Here is a 12,018-nt window from a genome sequence, read left to right on the forward strand (position 1 = left end):
CGAAGGGGATCCGGGCCGGGCTGGGGGGGATCCAGGGTGTAAGCTAAGCGGGTCCAGGGCGGGACGGGGGGGATCCAGGATGTGAGCTAAGGGAATCTGGGCTGGGGGGGATCCAGGGTGTAGGCTAAGGGGGTCCAGGGCGGGGGGGGATCCAGGATGTGAGATAAGGGGATCTGGGCTGGGGGGGATCCAGGGTGTAAGCTAAGGGGGTCCAGGGTTGGGCTGGGGGGATCCAGGGTGCGAGCTAAGGGGGTCCGGGCTGGGCTAGGCTGAGGGGAATCTGGGCTGGGGGCTATGGGGGGATCTGGGCAGGGGGCAGCAGGGTCCATGCCGGGGGCACTCGGGAGGGCGCCCTAGAGCAGGGCACTGCGGGGCGAGGTGGTTGGGCCCCAGGTCGGGTCTGGTGCGAGAGCGCTCAGGGTAGGAGCTGGGTGCTAGAGACAGGGCTGTGGATCCCCCCAGCAGCTCCTGCCCCGGGCCAGCACCTCCCAAGCCCAGTGTGCCGGTACAGAGCAGCTCCCGCGAGCGGAGGAGACCCAGCTGCCCTGTCACCCCGGAGGGTCCCTGCTGGATGGGGCTGAGGACAGGCGGGGATTGCTGAATTGAGAGGTTCCTGCCTGGCAGGGCTGTGAGCCCAGGGCAAACTCGCAGACCAATACGAAGTTCTGACCCGCGTGCCTGAGCCCCACATGCCCCAGAGCCCTGGGGAAGGCCCCTATCCAGCCCAGTGGCTCTGCCACAGCTGGGAGTGCCTCTGACAGGCCCCCCTGGCTAACATGGTGGGGTCATGCTTCTCTCTCAGGGCCCGCGAGTGGATGGGGATGGAGCCCATGGAGCCAGACTACCAGAAGCAATTCCAGGCCGCTGTTAGAGTCATTCAGGGCCTGCCTAAAAACGGTGAGTCCAGCATGCACCGCAGACGGCCTAGCGCGGGCTTTGCCGGCTGGATGTTGGGATGGGTCTCCATGTAGGCGAGGCTGAAACTTGGTCTGTTGGAACTGCCCAAAGCCTGACTAAGTGTCCAGTATGGACAGGCCTGTACCGGCCCCCAGGAGACAGACTAGATGGGAACTAATGGACTGTCTAATCCTCCACTATGTGTCACGTCACGAAACACCCTCACCACTGGCATGGACTGGTCCTCTCACCGGCAGTCTCAGTAGAAAGGCCGAGGACTGGAAGACCATTGAACTCTGTCTTCTGCCACCAGAACTGGCTCCCCAGAGCAGGGCAGAGGCAGGCTGAGTGAAGGACATTGTGCTGCTGCTGCTGCTGCCTGGGGTGTATCAGTCCCCAGGACTCTCAGCCAGCACTTCCCACTTGCTGTAAGCACACACGCAAGCTCAGCTTGTAGCATTTCTGTGCTCAGACCTGCGGTGCTGGGGTGGATGCTAGCTAGCGCTTGGCAGAACACAGCTTAATTCCCAGATAGCCTGGTTTTGCAGCACTAGCTCTAGCAAAAGGGTGGAAAAAGTGGATTTTTATCAGTTAAACTGTGACGTTGACAAGGTGCCGCTTCACAGTCAAGTTTCTGACTGTAGCCGTGCTTTGGTGTCCTGTCCTGGCAAATCGGAATTCCACTGGCAATTACACCAGGGAGGATAAGAACAAAAGGTTGTTAATTCTCATGCTTCAGGCCACACACTCATCACCGGTGGGCTGTCAGGAAGGAATCTCTCCGTTGTAGGGTACTGTACAGTTAGGTGCATGCATGGAGCAGAGGGACTTGTTTTCCTGGAGCATCCTGCATTGGCTGCTCCTGGAGGCAGGATACTGGAGTGGATGGGCCTTTAATCTCTTCTGTTCTGGCAGTTCCTATGGGCCTGATCACCAGAGGTGCCGAGCCCTTGCACTTCCCATAGACTTCAGTAAGGAGCTGCATGTCCTTAGCAACTGTGAAGACCAGGCATTTATTTATGTATTTGTCTTCGGGCCACCCCACCCCCATGCTGCAAAATCTTGGCTCTGATGCTTTAGACCATGTGAAATTTCAGCTTGCACTTAAGAGGAGAAAGGACATCGTGACCGAGCCGCTTTGTGCAGCCTTGTGTACCTGGCGTCTGCCCTCCTTGTTTCTCTCCCTATACTAATAGCCCCCCAAAACACAAACACAGTTTCACCCGCCACTGAAACTCAGCTACCTCTGGGGTGGAACGCAGCTGCTTTTTAGCAGTGCACAGCAACACTACACATCCTCTCAACTTTCCAGCTAAAACTGCAGGGGGTATTTTCGGGAAGCAGAATGTAATTGAGCGGGAATTGGGCCAGGATCATGATTAACGCCCTGACTCATGGGTCCTTCAATGACCAAATGGTCACCTCAGCGCCATGCCTCTCTGAAGGGCAGAGCTCCAGCAAGATGGGGTGAGTACTGGGCTAGTGGGCAGAGCCCCAGCGTCAGGATGCATGTAACAGGCCCTGAGTGGCCGTGGTGGGGAAGGGGCTGCAGTCCCTCTGCTCCTACTCTGATGGCTTTGCTTATGTTCTAGGGTCCTACCGCCCCTCCTACGAGGTGATGCTACGCTTCTACAGCTACTACAAGCAGGCGACAGTGGGCAGCTGTGAGATCCCCCGGCCTGGATTCTGGGATCCTATCGGCCGGTATAAGTGGTAAGGCTGAAACAGTAACTGTTTGGCGTGAGTGCTGTGACCTGCAGTGCAGCCTTGTTTGTGGGGCATCAGTCATGAGACCTTCTGGTTGGCAGGGATGCATGGAACAGGTTGGGGAAGATGTCCAAAGAGGAGGCCATGGCAGCGTATATCTCAGAGATGAAGAAGGTAGCCCAGAAGGTACAGAGTTCCTTGTTTCCCTGCTGCGTGCAGCTTCTGGGGCTGCTCCACTCGCTCCCCGTGTGCCCTGGGACACCCTGGAAGCAGTGCCCTCGGCATCATCCCTGGTGGAGTGCAGGCCACGTGGCACATGCTGGCACAGCTGAGGGACTCTGGCTGAGGAGGGCCTGGATTCAGAGTCGTCAGAAGGTGGGGAGGGAAGGGCGCTAACAGCTCTGGGGAAGGGCCCCAGGCTGGGAAGAGCAGAAGTGCCCTGGCAGAGCTGTGGGGGGGAAGCTTTCAGAGCCTGCTTGCCACAGCCAACTTGCCATAGGCAGCAATGTCAGTCCCTCCCTCTCCCAGACACTGCGCTCTGACCCAGGGTTTTAATAATCATTGCCTCAGCGCGGGATCCTCCATCTTCCGACTTGGCTACATACAAGCTGTTGGGGTTCTCTGCAGGTCATTGACACGATTCCGGTGGGCGAGATGTCTGAGGACGTGTTTGGGTTCTTCGAGCCTCTCTATGAGGTGATACGTGACATGCCTCGGCCCCCCGAGTCCTTCTTCAAGAAGAAGGCTGGTAAGCCTGGGGCATTGGGAGGGTGGCTGGGCTGGGCTGGGCTGAAATGGGCAGAGCAGCAGCCTGGGAGTCAGGACTCCTGTGTTCTAGTCTCAGCTCTGCCACTGCCTTGTTGCAAGGTCTTGGACAAGCTGTTTCACCTCTCTGTGCCTCAGTTTTCCCCATCCATGAAATGACACTTCCTTCTGCTGGTTCCTGCGTGCCCTAACCCATAAGGAAGGGCCCATCCCTTCCAGCTCCCTGGCCATCCATCACAGGGACTGATCCGGCCCTCATCACTGTAGTATCTGAGCACCTCACAATCCCCATTGCACAGATGGGAATCCGAGGCTCAGAAAGGCTAAGTTACTTGCTAAGGGTCACAAAGGGAGTCTGTGACGAAGCAGGGAATTAAACTTAGATTCTTGAGTCCCAGCCTGCTACTCTGACCACTGAGCCATCCTTCCTCTTCCTGTCAACCTGGACTCTCAGATGGCGTGCCCTCGAGGGGTGTGCAGCCTCGGCCCAGCTGCATCCAGCAAGCTGGCATTGCCCAACGTGGGTTTGTGCAGCAGAGGCCGAGCGCCTCGCCACCCCACCAAGTGCTGTGAAGGGGGGAGAGTAGGGAATGAGATTACAGGGACCTGGATGGGCTGGCCCTGGGCTTGGTCTTGACTAGAACTTGTGCCCAGTTTATCTCCATGTTCGTGAGACGAGTGATTGTATGTGAGCGCCTCAGACCCTCCTCTACAGAGTGGAAGGAGGAACAGGCTGGGCTGCAGGGATGCAATGGTGTCCTGACTAGGCTCCACCTTCCTTCCTATGCCCCGCCCCCCAGGGCAGGATACTGACTGTGAGCTTCAGCCTAGCTGGGGTTGGGTGGTTAAATCTGGGATCCCAGTGTTAGTGGAGACATCCCCTCTGACCTTTAAAACATCAGCTTGTGCTTCCTCGCCAGGAGTGTTCATATCAGGGTCACTCAAGCTGCCACCAGCTGCTTTGGTCTGAGAGCAAACTGCTGCTCTGCCACACAGACAGTGGCTCTGGCCATGGCTGCTGGCGGAGCAGGTATCTGAGCAGAGATCTGCCCTTTGCACTTGGAGCAGGGTCCCTGCCCTGGAAGCACTGATAAGTGTGTGTTTGGCTGCCGCCAGTGGTTCACGCTGCTGGTTGAGCCGTGAAATTGTGAGGGGAAGGTTCCCCATGGAGCTGCAGGAGAGCAGCGTTGAAAACTAGAGTCCTGCTATGGGGCTGGCCTTGGAACTGCGAGCTGGGCTTGGCGTGGCAGTGGGGGTGTCATGGAGTCCCCGGGCAATGCTCTGGAACTGCTCCTCACAAAGCCAGTCAGGACTTTGGGGAGCCTCCTCTCCCTTGTGGCAGACTGTCTGCAGGGCAAGAAGCTCACACAGCTTCACCTCCTGAGTCTGACCTTGGAGCATTCAGCATATGCCCTTCCATGTGCTTCCCACAGCGAGTCCACCCAGGCGGGGTCCTGGGAAGCCACAGGGTCCTGCACCCCCACTTCGCAGTCAGATGTGACTCTCAGCCAGCCAGTAAAACAGAGGTTTATTAGATGACAGGAACACGGTCTAAAACAGAGCTTGTAGGTACAGAGAACAGGATCCCTCAGCCGGGTCCATTCTGGGGACCAGCGAGCCAGATAATCCCATCTGCCCTCACTTCCCGTCCCCAGCCAGCTCCAAACTGAAACCCCCTCCAGCCCCTTCTTCTCTGCTCAGTTCCTGTCCCGGGCCAGGAGATCACCTGAACCTCTTTGTTCTCCCACACCTTTAGCATCCCCTTGCAGGGGGGAAGGGCCCGGGCCATTAGTTGCCAGGAGACAGAGTGTTGGCCAGAAACTGAGGCACCCACACAGTGTTCAGGGGAAACATTAAGAACAGTCCCATTTTGTCACAGGGGTGTTCCCTCTGAAGAACAGCCCTGGAGCACCCACGGAGTCAGCACTGAGTGACTGGCTTAGGCCCTGCAGCATGAGGGCCTGTATCTAGGGGAACTCAGTGGTCTTGTCCTCATGGAAGTGCTGGATCCTCTTTGGAGCCTGTGGGTGATAGAAACGTGCTCTGTTGTCTCCAGAACGTGAACACAGAGCCTAAGCTACCAGCCATTTCCCACCTCAAGGGGTCTCCATTCGTGACAGCGTAGCACGCCCCTGGAAACCTGCACGCGTGGCCTCTGACTAGGAATGGGACAACTTTGTTAATTAGAGACCTATGGGGAGGCTGTTGACTCAGGCTTCATACAGAGTGAGAAGAGGCAGCCACTTAGCTCCTGATTTAAATCACTTAGTTTGTTTTTAGTCATTGATTTAAATCAGGATGAAGATTTGTAAAAACTAGTCTGAAAGTTTGCTCTGTTGCAGCTCTAGGTTTAAAATGGATGAGCTCAGTTCAAAATGCTGCTGTTTGGTAGGTTTGCCACCACTGGTAGGGTTTCCTGTGTGAATGCTGCAGAACTGCTATAAGAACATCAGAACGGCCATATTGGGTCAGACCAAAGGTCCATCTAGCCCAGTATCCTGTCTTCCAGCAGTGGGCAATGGCAGGTGCCTCAGAGGGAATGAACAGAACAGGGAATCATCAAGTGATCCATCCCCTGTCACCCATTCCCAGCTTCTGGCAAACCGAGGCTAGAGACACCATCCCTGCCCATCCTGGCTAATAACCATTGATGGACCTATCCTCCAGGAACGTATCTAGTTCTTTTTTGACCCCTGTTGTAGTCTTGGCCTTCACAACATCCTCTGGAAAAGAAGTCCACAGGTTGAGTGTTGGAAATCATTAAGAAATTGATAGATAATAACACGGAAAATATCATGTTGCTTCTATATAAATTCATAGTATGCTCACATCTTAAATACTGTATGCAGATCTGGTTGCCCCATCTCAAAAAAGATACATTGGAATTGGAAAAGGTTCAGGTTTCTTCACACAATGCACAGTCAGCCTTTGGAACTCCTTGCCAGAGGATTTTGTGAAGGCCAAGACCATAACAGGGTTCAAAAAAGAGCTAGATACGTTCCTGGAGGATAGGTCCATCAATGGTTATTAGCCAGAATGGGCAGGGATGGTGTCCCCAGCCTCTGTTTGCCAGAAGCTGGGAAGGGGCGACAGGGAATGGATAATTATCTGTTCTGTTTATTCCCTCTGGGGCACCTGGCATTGGCCACTGTTGGCAGACAGGACACTGGGCTAGATGGACCTTTGATCTGAGCCAGTATCACCATTCTGATGTTCCATGCATTTATCTAGTTCTTTTTTGAACCCTGTTACAGTCAAATTGAGGAGGGTTCAGAGAAGAGCCACAAGAGTGATTAAAGGATTAGAAAACCTGCATAACAGTGGTCAACTAGATTAAGCTCCTTGATCTTAACAAAGAGAAGGTTACGGGGTGACTTGATCGCAGTCTAGTACCTACATGGAGGGCAAATGATTTACTAATGGGCTCTGCAGTTTAGCAGAGGCAGGTGTAGCATGATCCCGTGGCTGGAAGTGGAAGCCAGACAAGTTCAGATCTGGCAATAGGATGTGAATGGTTACCAGTGAGGGCAATGAAGCACTGATACAACTTACCCCGGGCCCTCAGTGGCACTCTTTAAATCAAGGTTGGCTGTTTTTCCAATGGCTCTGCTCCAGGACTTGTTCTGGGGCTGAGCTCTGGCCTGTGCTCTGTGGGAGGTCAGAATGAAGGATCACATTCTGGCGACAAACAAGGCGAAACTGCCTCCCGTGATTTCCCTTGGCCAAACGAAGCCACGCAAGGAGGCAAACGAAGAGCCTGGTTCCAGGGTCATCAAACAGCTGCTGACTCAAGGATGTTTCAGTGTGGGGTGCTCTGCTCAAGGCATCTTAAACAGGCCTGATTCCAGACAGTGCTGAGAACCTGCCAGCTGAACTCAGACCTCTCCGTGGTGTCTCAAACTGGCCTTCCTCCCTCACTCCCATCACTAGCCACATTTGAAACCCTCGGCCATGCAGAGTGAGGTGAGCTGGCTTTGTAGACTCACTCCCTGTCAATCACCTGAGCTGCAAAGCAATGGGTGTCTGACCATGGACTCTTCAGTCGACAGCATCCGCCCGTTAAGGAGTGGGAGAGGCACTTTGTGAATGGACGTCCCTATGGACAGCAGAGTGCAGCATCTGGTCAGGGAAGCAGCTATGTGATACCAGTACCTCCCCCTGCATCAGTGTCCCCACCCCTGTGCCAGCAGATGGGAGGCACAGACAAGCTTCCCTCTGGTGAGCCCTGCAGGAGTGGGCACAGCTAGGGGAGAGTGCATCGCAGTCTGCTCTGGCACTGTGAGGGCAGGACGGTTATCACCCGTCACCTGGCACCAAGATCCTGCCTGTGTTCTCATGTCTCGGGGGCATTTGGTGTGTTCGGATCCTAGCACCCGGCACAGCGATGTGACCTCCTGAGCAGAGCGTGGCTCCTCTGGGGGGGAGAATAGCCGTGCAGGGGGAGTTCGCTGCTCTGCACACAGCAGCCTGGTCTGTCGCTCTGTTTGCCGTAACTGGTGGGGGTGCAGGACAGACCCAGGGGAGCCTCTGTAAGCCACTCGCTTTCTGGGCCCTGGGGGCTCTACACCTCTTGGAGGAATGGGGCCCGCACTCCTTGTGTGAGCTCATTGGATGCTTGGTGCTACTAGCAACCTCTATGAGCCACTTCTGCAGACCCTGGGGCCCTAGTGTTAACCCCATGCATGCTGCATCCCACCACGGCCATTAACCAAGGAAGGATCGAATCCCTGGTCAAAGCCGGGACCAAGGCCCTCGTGTCCAAGCAGCAAGGCTCCTCCAGGGCTATGGGCAGCCTAGAGAGGGTGTCTGCTGTGCCGGGCCTGCTGCACATTGCTCCTGGGGCTCCCAGGGCTTGCTGGAAGTGAGGGGTCTAGGCCACAGCAGGGCAGCCAGCCATCCTGTGGGGTCACCTTGCCCAGTGCCGCAGGCTCCCTCATGCCAAGGCCTCCTGTCTGCCACCCACATAGAACTGGAATCACCTGTGCCAGGCTGGGATTTGCCCCGTGACTGAGATCCCAGAGGAAAGACACTCATCTCCTCCCCACACACCCATGTGTGGTCCTGTCACACTCCAGCCTTCCCAGTGATGGACTCATGGAGCTCCATAGTTAGCATAACAGAGAGGGAGTTTGATGATGGCATGTAAATACCTACAGAGGCACAAATATTTGGTAATTGAGGTCAGACAAAGGCCTAATGAGATCCAGGGGGCAGACACTGAAGCTAAGTAAAGTCCGAACAGAAACCGCGTTTTTAGCAGAGAGGGTAACTAACCAGCGGAGCAGCCCCCCCAGGGCCATGGCGGGGAGGGGTCTGGTCCTTCCTGCTTAGTGTATGAAGCTGTCAGGATGGGGGATGCACTCTCAGTAGCGCCCCCATAGGGAAATGGAGGGAGGCTGCTCAGAGGGCTTCCCATGTCAGTGTGGACATGGGTGGCCCAGCGCATGCTCAGCCACAGGCGGGAGGGGCCCCTTTAGCAGTCCCCTCCCCAAGGCGAAGCGGGTGGGAATAGGTTATATCACTCCTCGGGTTTTCTTACTGGGAGGAGAACAAACCCAGTGTCCTATCTGGCAAGGGCGCAGGGCCTGCACCCCAGGGCGGGGTGGGGGTTTGCACAGGGGCAGGGCCTGCACCCCAGGGCGGGGTGGGGGTTGGCACAGGGGCAGGGCCTGCACCCTAGGGTGGGCTGGGGGTTGGCAGGAGGGTGAGGTGGTGGCTGGCAGAGAGGCAGGACCTGTTCCCCAGGGCGTGGTGGGAGTGAGCAGGGGTCGGGTGGTGGCTGGCACAGGGGCAGGGCCTGCACCCCAGGGTGGGGTGGGGGTTGGCAGGAGGGTCAGGTGGTGGTTGGCACAGAGGCAGGACCTGTTCCCCAGGGTGGGGTGGGGGTGAGCAGGGGTCGAGTGGTGGCTGGCCCAGGGGCAGGGCCTGCACCCCAGGGTGTGATGGAAGTGAACAGGGGTTGGGTGATGGCTGGCACAGGGGCAGGGCCTGCACCCCAGGGTGGGGTGGGGGTTGACAGGAGGGTCGGTTGGTGGCTGGCACAGAGGCAGGACCTGTTCCCCAGGGTGTGGTAGAAGTGGGCAGGGGTCGGGTGATGGCTGGCACAGGGGCAGGGCCTGCACCCCAGGGTGGGATGGGGGTTGGCGGGAGGGTCGGTTGGTGGCTGGACCTGTTCCCCAGGATGTAGTGGAGGTGAGCTGGGGTCAGGTGGTGGCTGGCACAGGGGCAGGGCCTGCACCCCAGGGTGTGGTGGAAGTGAACAGGGGTTGGGTGATGGCTGGCACAGGGGCAGGGCCTGCACCCCAGGGTGTGGTGGAAGTGGGCAGGGGTCAGGTGGTGGCTGGCACAGGGGAAGGGCCTGCACCCCAGGGTGGGGTGGGGCTTGGCAGGAGGGTCGGTTGGTGGCTGGACCTGTTCCCCAGGATGTAGTGGGGGTGAGCTGGGGTCAAGTGGTGGCTGGCCCAGGGGCAGGGCCTGCACCCCAGGGTGTGGTGGAAGTGGGCAGGGGTCAGGTGGTGGCTGGCACAGGGGAAGGGCCTGCACCCCAGGGTGGATGGGGTTAGCACAGAGGCAGGACCTGTTCCCCAGGGTGGGGTGGAGGTTGGCAGAGGGGCAGGGCCTGCATCCCAGGGTGTGGTGGGGGTGAGCTGGGGTCGGGTGGTGGCTGGCTGCATTCTTGGCTGGGATGATTCTTTTGGCTTCAGGGATTCCGGCGTGTGGTTATTCCATGGTGGGGCATGTGGGCTGTGTGTGGCGCTGGATAAACACCGTGTGTGGCACTTGTAACTCCTGGGACGTGGAGCTTCTCTTGGCTGCAAGTCACATTCAGTGGCGCTTTCTCCCATCCAGGAAGCTTCACATGAGGGATCACCCCCACCGGAGTGCCATGCTGGGGATGATGGCAGTCTTGTCATTTGTCCTCATCAGTGTCTGAGGTGGCCAGGGCCCTGCACTGTGTCCTGGGGAGAGTGTTATGTAGTTGGCACAGCAGGGCCATGATTGAGAGCCTGGACTCCTGGCTCTGCTACTGACTCCATGGCCTTGGGCACATCCCTTCTCCGCCCAGTTCCCCATCTGTGCAGTGAGAGTGCTATGCAGTGAGGTGAGCTCTAGGGCTTTGTGTGAGCCAAGGGCAGTGAGGTCCCAGATGAGCTGCACTCGGGGAAGGATCAGACCTCCCAGGTGCACCTGGTGGCTGTTGCTTCCTGCACACGGATCTTTGGCCTTCCAGTGACTGCCCCAGCCTGTGGCGCTGGGTCACAAAGGACTGTACTGCTGTGATGAGCCCCCTGCTCTCCTGGTGCCTGACCAGAGAGTGTGTCCCCCTCACCCCTGCTGAGCCGCCCACTTCCCCCCCGAGCTATGTGTGTCCCCCCACCCCTGCCGAGCTGCCCACATCCCCCTGAGCTGCATGGGTCCCCCCCGCCAAGCCATCTGCCTCCCCCCAGAGCCATGTGTACCCCTGCCGAGCCACCCACATCCCCCCACCCCTGCTGAGCCACTTGTGTCCCCCACCACTGCCGAGCCACCTGCCTGCCCCCAGAGTCATGTGTGTACCCCTGCCAAGCCACCCACATCACCTCACCCCTGCTGAGCCACGTGTGTCCCCCCACCCCTGCCGAGCCACGGTGGCTGGCTGCATTCTTCTTGGCGGATGACTTCTTTGGTTCCAGGGAATTCCGGCGTGTGGTTTTCCATGTGGGGCATGTGGCCTGTGTGTTGGTGCGTCTGGAATAAACACCGCCTTTGTGGCCTTTAGTACTTCCTGGACGTGGAGTTCTCTTGGCTGCAAGGTTCACTTCCAGTGGACGTTTCGCCATCAGGTGTTCACATGAGGGTCACCCCACGGAGTTCTTTGCTTAGAGGCGTGATGGCAGTCTTTGTATTTGCGTGTCTCATCAGTGTCTGGGTCGGGCCCTGACTGTTGATTCCTGGGGAGAGTGTTATGTAGTGGACGCAGGCCATGATTGAGAGCCCTGGCTCCTGGCTTGCTCTACTGACTCCATGGCTCTGGGCAATCCTCTCTCGGCCAGTTTCCCATTTGTGCCAGTGATAGGTAGTGCCTAGCGATGTAGGCTTAGGGCTTTGTGTGAGCCAAGGGCTGAGGTCCAGATTGAGCTGCCTCTGGGAAGGATCGACTCCAGGTGCTGGTGGCTGTTGCTTTCACTGCATCGATCTTTGGCTCTGATGCGCTTCAGGTCAGACTCTTCCGATTTGAGCCCTGCAGAGATGGTCTCCGCTCCCCGAGTATTTATCGTGTACCCACTGCACCAGTGCTTCTTCCATGAAGCTTTGCATGGTCACCCCCGCAAGCCATTGCCTTCCCCCCAGACCATTGTACCCTGCTAGTCCCCTCCACCTCTGTCGCGCACTGCCTGCCCAGAGTTATTGTCCCATGCCAAGCCACCATTCACCTGAGACACGTGGTTCCCCCACGCTGCGAGCCACGCTTTCGAGCCATGTTGTCCCTCAATGGCCTGAGCGTCCAAGTTGCCAGCGTGGATCCCCCACCTCGCAAGCTGCCAGTCCCAAGCTGATGTGTCCCCTGCCAAGCACCATCCCAAGCATGTGTACCTGACGAGACCACCACATTCCCCCACTGTTTGCCGAGTTGTGTCATGTGTCCCACATTGCAGCCACCGCTGCCCG

General features: G+C 57.5%; 1 protein-coding gene across 2 annotated transcripts in view; it reads left to right on the plus strand.

Annotated features, from left to right (window-relative positions):
- Window positions 1-266: 266 nt before the first annotated feature.
- Window positions 267-12,018, plus strand: part of ACBD4 (acyl-CoA binding domain containing 4) — a 25,022-nt gene continuing 13,270 nt past the window's right edge. Inside the window, exons 1-4 of one of the 2 annotated variants that reach the window (XM_075059564.1) lie at window positions 267-897; window positions 2,490-2,610; window positions 2,706-2,790; window positions 3,232-3,352. In XM_075059564.1, coding sequence (XP_074915665.1) covers window positions 777-897; window positions 2,490-2,610; window positions 2,706-2,790; window positions 3,232-3,352 — 448 coding nt within the window. In that variant the 5' untranslated portion in view covers window positions 267-776. The remainder of the gene's footprint in view (window positions 898-2,489; window positions 2,611-2,705; window positions 2,791-3,231; window positions 3,353-12,018) is intronic. The other variant, XM_032796931.2, reaches the window with a different exon arrangement.

This window comes from Chelonoidis abingdonii, chromosome 21, assembly GCF_003597395.2.
Source record: "Chelonoidis abingdonii isolate Lonesome George chromosome 21, CheloAbing_2.0, whole genome shotgun sequence".
NCBI classification, from domain to species: domain Eukaryota; kingdom Metazoa; phylum Chordata; order Testudines; family Testudinidae; genus Chelonoidis; species Chelonoidis abingdonii.